Below are 12,061 nucleotides of genomic sequence, written 5' to 3' on the forward strand. Positions count from 1 at the left end.
AAAATCTAATCACCTGTAAGGGTATATCCTATGTAACTCGGAGAAACTAGGAACACTCTCAAGCTCCCAAGGTTCAGCATCCAGACTAATATCACCTTGGGAGGTGCCAGGAATAACACCAGCCTCCCCTCAGAAAGAGACGACTCCTGTGTGTCTAAAGTATGTCATCCACAGAAGGGCAATGAAGCTGGTGAAAGGTCTGGAGCACGAGTCCTGTGAGAAACAGCAAAGGGAGCTGGGGTTGTTTAGCCTGGAGAAAAGGAGGCTCAGGGGAAACCTTACCACTCTCTACAACCACCTGAAAGGAGCCTGCAGCCAGGTGGGGCTCGGCCTCTTCTCCCAGGCAACCAGCGAAAGGACAAGAGGAGATGAACTTAAACTGCACCAGGGGAGGTTTAGATTGGACATTAGGAAGAATTTCTTCACAGAAAGGGTGATTAGACATTGGAATGGGCTGTCCGCGGTGGTGTTGGAGTCACCGTGCCTAGGGGTGCTCAGGACCGGCTGGATGCGGCACTGAGCACCATGGTCTCGCTGACACGGTGACTACCACAGGCTGGACTCGATCATCTCAGAGGTCTTTCCAATATAGTTGATTCTGCGATTCCTTTTTTTTTTTTTGTCCATGGGGAAAAAAACCCACAACCCAGTGCTAAGGTGAAACCTGCTTTTTGCTACAAATCTCCAGAGCAGTGCTGCTGCAGCAGACGCTGCAAGTCCCAGCGCTGCGTACTCAAACAAGGAGTCCTGCTTTCAGCGCGCTCCTTCGGAGGCAGGAGGCCAGCCCGGGGGTCTCCTGCTGACCTGGCGGCCACTGTGGCCGTAAGTCCAGGTATAACCCACCACTTTCCCGACACGGCTGGATTTCAGGAACGCCGAGGCTCCGCTGAGCGCGAACCGCCACCGACCCCGGCCCGCGGCCACGGGCTGAGCCGGCGGAGCAGCGCGCAGGCGCTGCCCTGGCCCCGCCCCCCGCCCCGCCCGCCAATGGGAGGGCGGAGCGCCGCGGTCATGGCGGCGGCCGTGGGGCGCGTGGGGCGGCTGTGCCGCCGGTGGGGTGCGGGGCCGCGCGCGCAGGTGAGAGCCAGGCGGGCGGTGGTGGGGTCGGGGGTTCGCGTCCCGCCGGGAATGGCCCTGCCGGGAATGGCCCTGCCGGGTGTCCCCAAGGGGCGACATTGCCTGGCAGGCCCCGGTGTGGTGCTCACCCTGCTCCTGGGCCGGCGGGACTGAGGCAGCCCTGCGTGGGGAGTGTCGGCGGCTGGAGTCGCGTTCAAGTCGCCTCTTTCGTGAGCTGCGTTTGTTTCCCTTGATGTGAAGCAGAAGAAGCCTGGTTAAGCCGAGAATTGACAGAGCGGTATATAGGGCAAAGCCCGCGCAAAATATGGCAGTTTTCAGGTTGATAATTCTGAATGATAAAACTCAAGAAGTTCCACCTCAACATGAGGAAGAACTTCTTTACGTTGCTGCTGGCAGGGCCTGGAGTTTCCTTCCCTGGAGACCTTCCAAACCCAGCTGGACGCGTTCCTGTGCAACCTGCTCTAGGTGACAGTGCCTTGGCAGGGGGGTTGGACTGGATGATCTCCAGAGGTCTCTTCCAACCCTGACAATGCTGTGATTCTGTGAATAGTATTTGGTCAGCAGGTGAGTAGATCATGAATCATAGAATCACAGAAAGATTTGGGTTGGAAAGGACCTTAAAGATCATTTAGTTCCAACCCCCCTGCCATGGCCAGGGGCACATCCCACTAGACTGGGTTTCTCTGGGCAAGTTTCTGAATACCTACAGTGGAGAGAGAAATGTGCACCACAAGTAAGGTAACTTCTGATTAAACAGAATAATTTCATTTTGAGAGGTAGGGGTGTTCAGCTGATTGCCGTTTAATTAAGGAGCTTAGCTGCTGTCAGTATTGTTTGTGCTGTGATATTTGATACACCTGTACAGATATTTAATCAGTGACCAGCAAGTGGATAAAAAGGCCTGCTGGTAACACTTTCAAGTTACAAAGTAATTTAGGATAATAAGGTTTGAAGAACTGTTGGTGACTGAACTAAACCAAACCATGGGGTAACAGAAGAAAGATGCAGTAAGGAAATGAAATGTAATACCGGAAGGAGCAATTTGAGCTATTTATATTGTTTACATCTAGATTATCTTTACCCATTAGGGATAAAGACCTGGTGCCCATGTGGGTAGCTCTTTATGCAGCAGTCAGGAATACATGGTCTTACGGTGCGCAAGGAATGACAAAGAGAAAAAGGCTGAAAATATTCTAATACTTGATTTTATTCTCAGTTGGAATAGTTTGTGTTACTTTGGCTATCTTGTGTCAAAGGTATGTTTATGACAGTAACTTGGTTTTCCTGGCCAGGCACATGCTTGAGTTTTAGCTGAAAATGATTTGTATTGTAAATGATGGAATGTTCTCAAAGGAGGAGTCACAGAGGAAGGTAGGACTGGAAGGGGCCTTGAGGGATCATTTGTCTATTCCTCTCACCCCCAGAGATGGGATCAGTACCTAATCCTGTAGCTATATACAAATTGTCTAGCTGTCTGTGAACCAAAGGATATGAAGAGAACTAATGGGAGACAAGGCCCAGAAACCTAATAGACTCTTCTTTCCATTAGCTGTAGTTAACTTGTGCAACTGAGAATGAGGTGAGAATGTTCAGGATGGTAAGCATTTATGTGAATACAAAAAGCAAGTTGAGAAACTTGGAAGAAAATTCCCCTGAGGACCATTAAAAACAAGATACCAGCATGTCTGAACTGTGGATAGCTGGAAACCGGGCAAGTGTCCTGGGAAAATTATCACTACCTGTTTGTCCTGTCCTTGTGCCTCTGATACAGGCTGTGTTTGAGAACAGGGTATAACTTGATGTATCCATGTTCTGACCTGCCATAACAATTTCTTACATCAAGCGCTTACCTGTCCTGACTGTTTGGAAATTATTTTATTATGCTTGTCCTAAAAACCCCTTGCAGTAGATTAGTTCATTACTTCTTGTCTGTCTTAGTGGAGGAAGAAGTTTAATTTCTTAACTTTAAAGTTTGTTGCACTGAGAGACAAAATGGGAGAGGAACTTTGTAATTCAGTTCCCTTAGCAGTGACTGAGCAACAGGTATAGTTTCCTGTTCTTCCAATAAGCAAATGGCAGAGATTTAGTGCTATTTATAAAGAAAAAAGGATTTCTCTTAGGTACTATCCATCATTCACTCTGATGTGATTGAATAGATGTTCTCAGCAGAAGAGTTCAGAGTTCCTATTTAATTTGATTGGGTTGAGTACTTTATCTAAATCACAGTGGTTGTTATATGTACCGATATCAGAAAGAGATGATGGTACTTTGGTGACAGTCTTTCAGAACTACATACTTGAAATGTAAGAGAAGCCTTTTTTGCAGTTGTTAACTAAGCTGCAATTGAAAAGCCTGTTAGTACTTGAAAACTTGGGCCTAAAAACAACCAGATCTGAATTCTGTTCCCTGTTACACACATCTGACTTTTGCCATGTATCGATACATATAGAGCTATCTTTTATTTCCCCACTGTAAGCAAAACTTTATATGTAGGGTTGGTCAAACACGCACAGAAAGTAGGTTTTCTGAGCAGGTGAGATACAGTTCTATAGTTGCCTGCCAAGGGACTTAATTTTGAAAAAAAATTTTCTTCTGATTAAATACTTCGTGAAATCAGGTATAAAAAATAACATCAAATCACTTATGCATATGTGCTGACATCTTGTCATACATTCTGATGTGTTTTGCAAAATGCTTCTGAGACATAAGTCTGATACTGGTTCACATAACTAGTCTGTAGGCCAAGTGAAATCTGAAATTATATCAGTGGTGTTTTAAGTAAATCCGTTAAAACACATTTTTGTGAAACAGCACACTAGAAATCCAAAACTCACTTATTGAGCAAAAAGCAGTTCTTTAGAAACTGGGATGGCTGTGAGCATCTATATTCTGTATAATTGCTGTGTAAAAAATGGGGGTTTTTGTGCAACAAGTGAACAGAGGACTGTCTTGCATGTCTACTGGGTTCAGTAGCAGCAGCTGTGCCAGTAGCTGGAATATTGGACACTGGGCAGCTTAAGTCCTGCGTTCTGATGTGGTTATACAGCCCCAGTTCCACATCTCTTAGTGAAGTCCTATCCCAGAAATAACTTCTTAGTACAAATTTGTTTGTGCACTGCGTGGTTTTTGAAAAGGAGGTGGTTGAAGTCTGCCAGATAAGAGCATGGAAGAATCATGAAAATGGTGCAACAGTGTGTGTGCTATGTCATTTGGGTGTTTTGTTGTAGAACGGACAACTTTTGGGCTTGAATTTAAATCTCCTGACTCCAATCCACCTTTCCTCCCATTCCAAAAGTATGGGAAACTTGACTTCTCTCTTAGTTGATTTGGTTTGTATCTATGTAACTCCAGTGAAGCAAAATGAACGGGATGAATAAACAGACAGTCCTAGTTACTTCTCTTCTTGAAAGAAAATAGGCCAGAGAAGTTGAAGTTGTCTGAAAATGCTAATTTTTTTTCTAAGGCAAATTTAACATAAGCTGATTTTCTGTAAGTTTATGGTCTCCCTGTAAAATCAGGATTTGCCAGTTTTAATTCTAGGTTGCTCAGAAAGGAGTTGGGAAGGAAGGGTTAATCACAATGAGTTGTGTCCAGAAGTAAAGGCTTTCCCTTCTCCCAAGTTCTGGTGGAAGAGCATATTATTACATGAGCATTTTTAATAATGTTAATAAGCGTTACTATTATTAAAAAAATTGTGAGGCTGCTGTCTTCAGTGATGCTTTATGAAATATGTGAGAAGTGAATGCAAACCTCTGTGGTTTCCTCTACAAAGTAGAGGAGCATGCTTTCTTGTTTGACTGAAACGCCAGAAGCATTTAGCTGTGCTTTGCAGTTTCTGCCTGTGCCACCCATGAAATAGTGCACTTATCCCAGAAGAGGTACCCAATACAGTAGGTATTAATTTGCATAAGAGGCTGTTTTCTAATTATGAATAGTTTGTGTGTCCAGGGACTTTTGATTAGTGACGAATTGAAACTAGGGAAGAATATGAATAGCTTGAGGGAAGAAGGACAAAAATGAGAAAATTACAATAGAAATTGACAGGAATAAGATGAAAGGAATCTTTTTTAAAGTATTCTGTTTAAAGCATACCAGAGAGAAAGCTATTTTGGGCCAAGTAATAAGGAGTCATATTTTCATTAACAGGAATTACAAATAATTAGTTACTATTAAGACAGGTTAGACAGAAGATGAATTGAATTCTGTCCTGAGGAGTGACTAGGAGAGAATGGGGAATATGTGGAGATACCTTTGCTTACCTCATTGCTTTATAAGGAAATCACCAGTGCCTTGCCTGTGGAAAATGTGTGCATTTAAATTTTTGATTATTTTTCTTTTAATTCTGTGTATGTCAGTGTTTCCTCACGGGAAACATGAATATTAAAAGAGGAAGAGACAAACCAGGATTAGCACTGCATGCAATACATATAAGCTGTGGAGAAAACGAAGCAGCAACAGGCTCTTCATCACCAAATTCTACCTTTGACATGTTTTTAAATCTTCTAGCAGAGGTATATGTTACTTTCCTGAGGATCATACCCTGAGGGGCAAATATTTGTCTGTCAGGTAAAAGCATAGAGGGTTAGTCCTTTCTGACTCATGTGATCTTATTCAAAGATTACTTTACCTTCTATAGCAAGCCTGGTTGAATTCATAGGACCTATTTTGCAGCCCAGGCATGGGCTATACAGAGGTTTAATGCAGCATATTGTAGTCTTTATTTCAAGTTGAAATTTCAAGTGGAGTTGTTACGTTTTGTATATTGAAGACTGACATAGGTATGGATGGGTAAATTGGTCATGAATAGCTTTACATATGTGCAACAAATCTAATGAGTTGTATCAGTCCATCCTGGACGGCCAGATGTCCAAAATACCAACTGGGCTGTATGAAAGTACAAGGAAAAGCTGTGTTTCGTTTCCTGTTGAAGTAGGACTTTATCATGTAATGCAGGACACCAAAAGCTTCTTTTCACAGGAGAAGTTCTTGTAAGCTAACTGACGTTACTAACAGAAGGTACAAGTATGATCTGCTTTTGTGTTTGCCTTGTAAATACATTTATGTAATCTTGTTTTGATGAGACGTGTTTATATTGTTGTAGTTATAACTGGGTTTTGAGATTAATGTTGTATTTGTGTAACTTACAGGAAGGTAGCAAGTGTTTTATTTTTTTTATATTAGCTGAACTCAGAAGGGTGAAATCTGTCAAAATGTTCACCATGTCTAAATTGTGCTTGGAAGAAGACAATTCTCATGACTTGGAGAATATTGAATAATTTCAAATACTGCCTTTGTTCTGTTCCTTGTAATCAGGAGCAGAACTAGTTCACATTGCTGCATGTGTTTGGTTTTTAGTGTTTTGCTAAAGGTAGACTGAGGCTGCAGCTCCCAGAGCAGCAGGACAATTTAATAATTTGCTCAAGGAAATGAAGGTAAAGAAAGGACTCCCCCTCTACTTTATTCCTCCCATTTGTGTGTTTCAGCCACCTTCTTGTTCCAGCTTTGGCAATTCTCAAAGTGATCTCTGAACTGCTCAGACGTACCAGCTTGGCTGAGAATTGCCCACTTGTTGAGATGAAGCAGAAGTTAGTGTTCTCCCACATGTAGGGAGCTGAGTTGGCTTGCAGAGTTGTTCTGTGCCAGAGCTGGCATAGGGCGAGTAAAGGGAGTGGAGGAAAGAATGCTGGCAGGGGTGGACTATGAGATGGGCACTGTCTGCCTTGTGAAGCTGCGCTGTCTGCTCACAAAGCCTAGCCGTGGCATGTTGAAGGGATGGGGGTGAAGTCTTTCAGAGTACTATGTGATGAACAAAACTTGGCATTTTTCTCAATCAGAAGTGATTCTTTTTCTGTCTTTGCTTTTCTGTCTCACATCGCTTTTTCTTGTGATTCCCTTCCTCCCCCCACCCACAGAAGACCACACAAATAATCAGTTCTCATTCAGTCTGTAGAATAATTAAGCTGCAGAGAACTTTAATACTAATGTTGGAGAGCCAAAATAGTGCATAATATTGGCACTAGGCCAGAACTGAGACATTGCAGCTCTGTCAGTGAAGCTCCTGTTGTCTGGCAGAGAGCATCACTGAAATTAGTCATCTTAAAAACTGTCTGTCTTGATGGAAGTAAGACCAAACCTGTGTGCCACAAAGACTGGAAGGTAACTGCCCCCTGAGTTATGACCTGAGCTGGTACAGTGCTCAGTAGTATTTGCTGCTGGACTACGCTATTAGTTTTCTGCTTGGTCAACTTGAGACAGTGAAGTAGCTTAAGAACCATTTTGGCACACAAACAAGGAAGGAGCACTTCATAGCCTTTCCAGAGCCTTTAGCAGTATTTGGTCAGTGGCTTCTGAAAAGCCACTTGGTAGCTGCCCTGCATATTCTTACCATACTTTGTTGTGGGATACCTTCTAGGTGAAGGCAAAACCTTATTTGCTGATAGATTTTTGTTTTCTTTTATGATGGGATCTGTTGATCAGTGCTGTCCTTTGCTTTTGCTGGATGTTCCTGATATAGGATATACTATGTTTCTTTCCATCAAAAAAATCTAAATTAATTGTAATGTGTGAAAATGTGAAGCTTTTAGAATGTGTTTATCTGTTTATGAACATTAAACCATTGGAAGAAAATGGTTTAATGAGTAATAATGCTTTTCCTGACTTACTCCTGTAATGTGTTGAATCTTGTTATGGGTATGAATAGCTTGCTATACTATTCATGTATTCATTTTATTTAGAGCTCACTATTCCAGAAGTGTAAAATTTCTCACTTTATTTTCTTTTTTTTTTTCTTTTTTTTTGTTAGATGTTAAGGCTGATCTGTGCCACTACAGCAGTGCAGAGGAAAAATGTAGGAGCCTCAGGACCTGAAAAGTACACAGAGGCATTTATTAAAAAACAGATTGAAGAGTTCAACCTAGGAAAGAGACATTTAGCCAACATGATGGGAGAAGATCCAGAAACTTTTACCCAAGAGGATATTGATGTAAGTACAGTTGCTCTGTTGGAGAAGTAATTTACTGTAGAGTTTCAGATATTGAAAGCACTTTACTTCAGCATGAGCTCCTCAGCTCTCTGTGAATTTTAATCAAACTGTCAGAATAAGGAAGAATGCTACTATGCATTGCAAACATTGCAACTGTGACTGTGAATAGAGATTGTACCTCTGCTACCATGTGAGGTCAGACATCACAGTATAGAGCTGTATGCTATATCTTGCTAAAGCACAGTAGGTTCTTTTTAAAAGTACTAATGGATAATCCCCTTGATCTGAGGTTGTAAGAGGCACTGTAGTGGTTTATGTAGCATTTCAAAATGTTTACTCACAATTTGACCTGCTGTGTATATTTAGGGTTTTCTTGTGTGATGCTGTAGTTGCTGGTAATGGATATTAAATTTTATAGGATATTTTATAACCAATGCTGTGGATTAGCTTGAGAATTTAATGTGGATGTGATTTTAAGCTCATATCAGTATCTACAAACATATTGTTTTACTGTCATTCCCTCTCATGACTGGCAGACGGGTGGCCTCCTCTTTCTCTGTCATTTAGGCTTATATAAAGATAAGCTCAATTTCACTCAGAAAAATGTTTTGTTGCATGGATTTTTCTTTTTTTTTTTACATCTCAGCTGGCCTTCACTTCTGTCATTTCTCTTATTTTATCGTACATCAGAGGTAGGAAGGAGAAATGTCATCAGGTGACATTCACTCTTAGGTGAAGTCTCATGGCTGAAGTTTTCTTTGCACAACAGCAACACTACTGCTGTAGCCAAGGCAGCCCAGTGTGCCAGCAGGACCCTTAGGCTAGAGGAGGTGATGTGGTAAGTGCAAAGCAAGAGGTGTCCGTGGTCTAGTGTTTTTCAGAGCAAGATTTGTTTGTTGCCTCTCTCAGTGGCAAAATTCCATCTGCATGGCTGTGTCCATTGGAGAGGTCTTGACAGTGTGCTTACACCAAGAAATAATCTGTAGGTTGTGATACAGGCTGATTTCAAACATGTTTGACAGGCTTCAAAACTAAGTTCTGAAACCAGGCAGCAAGGTAGAGAGATCCAGAGTAATGGCCTGTTGAGAAAAAGGCTGAAATGAGACTTGAGTTTTATCAGGTCATAAAATCCATAAAGGCAGCTTGAGTTCAGGTAGGAAATCAAGCTTTGTGAGTACAAAGCTATGCACTGATACTGCATCTACTTTCATGCAGAGATGTGGGTATCACTCTGCCCTTCTACAGACAAGTGCCAGTGCAGAGACCCTGCCAGTCTCAGTGTAAGTAGGTAAAGTCGACAGTAAAAGTGTTCATTGAGGTCAGCAGTAATACCAGGCTGTTTCTTTACACTGGCTATTTTATTTCTCTGCAAACTATAACATTTCCTTTTCATGTATTTTCCAGGGGTTTTTTTTCTTACCTTTAATGATCTTTATTTTTTTGAGTTACTTTCTTGTAAAGCAAGCATGCACCAATCTACCACCAGAATATGTCCCATGTTAATACATTACAATGATGATGCTGATGGTTCAGTTTGCCTGAAAGGTTAATGGTAGGAGAATGCATTAATCTGTAGTCTGGCTTCCTTCCTTCCTTGATAGGGCCTAAGGTGAAGGCTTCTAGAAAGCAAGACTGCAAGAAATGCAAAATGACCCTATTTACGTAGTGGTTTCTTCTTTATAAATCCATAGCGCTACGGTCATTTGCACAACATTAACTAAACTCCACCATTAGTAAAAGCAGGTTCATTCTGGAAATCAGCTTTTACAAATGCAGTGCAGGTGACAAGTATGGGACTGCTTTGCAGACTGTTTCTGAAAAGATGGAGAAGTAGAGCCTAAAGAGTAGTGTTTTGTTTGGTGATACCAAGGATCTGCAGTACATGTTTGATTTCTTCATATTCCATCAGGTGTTGGGAAATAATTAGAGTGTGTAATAGTGTCTGCTATGCATAATTAAATTTCTGTTATAAAAATATAAAAGCTCCTTAAGCACTGGCAGGAGAATTACCAAGCTTTACATTTTGAACAGCAATAATTCTTTCTGATGAGTGCTTATATACCTCCATGTCTTCTGCTGTTAATCAGTCTTTGCGGTGTATTTCAAAAGTAGACATCCTAGGATTCTGTGCTTCACTGGAGTTTAGGTAGAGTTTCATAAAAGCTAAACCTTGTGAAGTTTTAAAACAGGAAAAATAAGTTGACTTACTTGCTAATCCTCGGATGTTGTGGAACCAGAATTGCCTCTTACTGATGCTTTTATTTAGGAATGAAAAGTTAAGCTGTGCATTACAACAGTATTTCTGGAGGAGAAAAAAAAATCCAGCAAATTGATATATAACTCTGCACAAGTCCACCAATTGCTTTTTAATTGGTATTATAGACCTTACTCTGAAGCTAGGATGTTTTATTCTCCTATGTGTGAATATGTGCTATGAAGTTTTTCTAATTGATTTGCTTTGCCCATTCCATTTGATGTATCATTTTTCACAATATTTCATAATTTGTGCTCATTTCTAATGAACAGAGTCGTTAGGACAGGCATGTCTAAGTACAACTGACAGCTAACATTAGGTGCCAGATGCAGTTTATAAAGCTATGTAGAACTGCAGAGAACAGTTTAAATAAATTAGCACCTGTACATTAGTCTCACTTGCTGGTAATTTATAAGCGAATCAGTAGAGATGACATTTAGGTAAGTCATTGATCAAGTTAACAGCTGCATACCCACTGCCCAGCTGGGATACCTAATTAATAGAGATTGCAGTCCTGACCTAGTGCTTTTCCCCGTTTGAGTCTGTAATCCTTTTATTTTGTGATTTAACTTTTAACTTGCAGTTGTAGTAAACAGCCCACAATAATTTTCCACTGTCAGTTCTGTGATATTCCACTTTAAAGCCCAGAAATCTAAGTAAGATTAATACAAGAGGAGCATCTTAAGTTTCATGACCTATTTATATGCCGGTATTTTTATAATTCATTTTTATGCAGTCGCTAAACGCTCTCCCAGATACGAGCTCATCATAAAGGAACACTCTTTCCCCGTAAGAGTTAGTAAAACTCAAAAGCTAAAGGTCTGCGTTCATTTTTGCTTTTTGTCTGTCTTATGATCTAATAGATTGTTGTCAAGCAGATGGAATAATTTGAATATAAAATACATGCTTTACTAGTATGTATACTGTTGGAAAAGTACCAGTAAGATTGTTAACTGTGAAAAGGTTAAATGTTGAAAAACCTAATTCCTCATAAGGTTTCTTTCAAAAAATTAAGGCTTCTTTCATGAAAAACTGCTTGTATTCAGTTACTTTTAAAGGTGACTCGGCACATCTCATTTCTAAATAGTGTTCAAATTTTAGCAACACAGAGTGTTAGAAATGAGTGAATATTGGCAAATGCGAAATGTCACAAATGTTATTCAGAACAAAATGTGTTTCTGAACTGCCTGTTGTCTGCAAGAAGAGTGTCTTGTCCAGCATTGTCCTTACAAGAAATAATGGATTTTGGATTTATTTAAATAGTGGAAGCTAGAATGCTTTTTTCAACTCTTCTTAATTTTTTTTCACAGTGGAAGCAAACTCTGCATCAGTATTTTTTTATTTCTGCGTCAATCTGAGCTGATGACTGCTGCATTTTTTTTTACCCTTTCTAATACTGTTCCTCATTTTGAAAAAATGAAATGAAGATAGAAATAACAACTGTTTCTTTCAACAGATTTTTTGGGGCTTTTTTTGCTCTGCAAGCTCATGACAGGACATTAATTTTCATTTTGAAAGTGATTACATAGTATAAATATAATGTAATATTAAAAGAAGGCGGGGTTTTTCATATAATGCCAGTGGATTGTTCTGCTTGTTTTGGTTTTTTTTCAAGTGATAGAGTTAAAATGTTATGTCACTTTGAACTTGAAACTTTCTGTACAAGCTAGAATTCAGCGTTAGATGTACAGTGATGGGGGTGGTTTCAATAAATTTTACTAGTTAGTTGTTAGAGGATGGGTTTGTTT

General features: G+C 40.6%; 1 protein-coding gene across 1 annotated transcript in view; it reads left to right on the top strand.

The window, feature by feature from the left end:
- The first annotated feature begins 983 nt into the window (after positions 1 to 983).
- The window catches only part of MRPS9 (mitochondrial ribosomal protein S9), a 34,180-nt gene continuing 23,102 nt past the window's right edge, over positions 984 to 12,061 (top strand). The window contains exons 1-2 of the mRNA XM_048326479.1: positions 984 to 1,077; positions 7,880 to 8,059. Coding sequence (XP_048182436.1) covers positions 988 to 1,077; positions 7,880 to 8,059 — 270 coding nt within the window. The 5' untranslated portion in view covers positions 984 to 987. The remainder of the gene's footprint in view (positions 1,078 to 7,879; positions 8,060 to 12,061) is intronic.

Source organism: Corvus hawaiiensis, chromosome 2, assembly GCF_020740725.1.
Source record: "Corvus hawaiiensis isolate bCorHaw1 chromosome 2, bCorHaw1.pri.cur, whole genome shotgun sequence".
NCBI classification, from domain to species: Eukaryota; Metazoa; Chordata; class Aves; order Passeriformes; family Corvidae; genus Corvus; species Corvus hawaiiensis.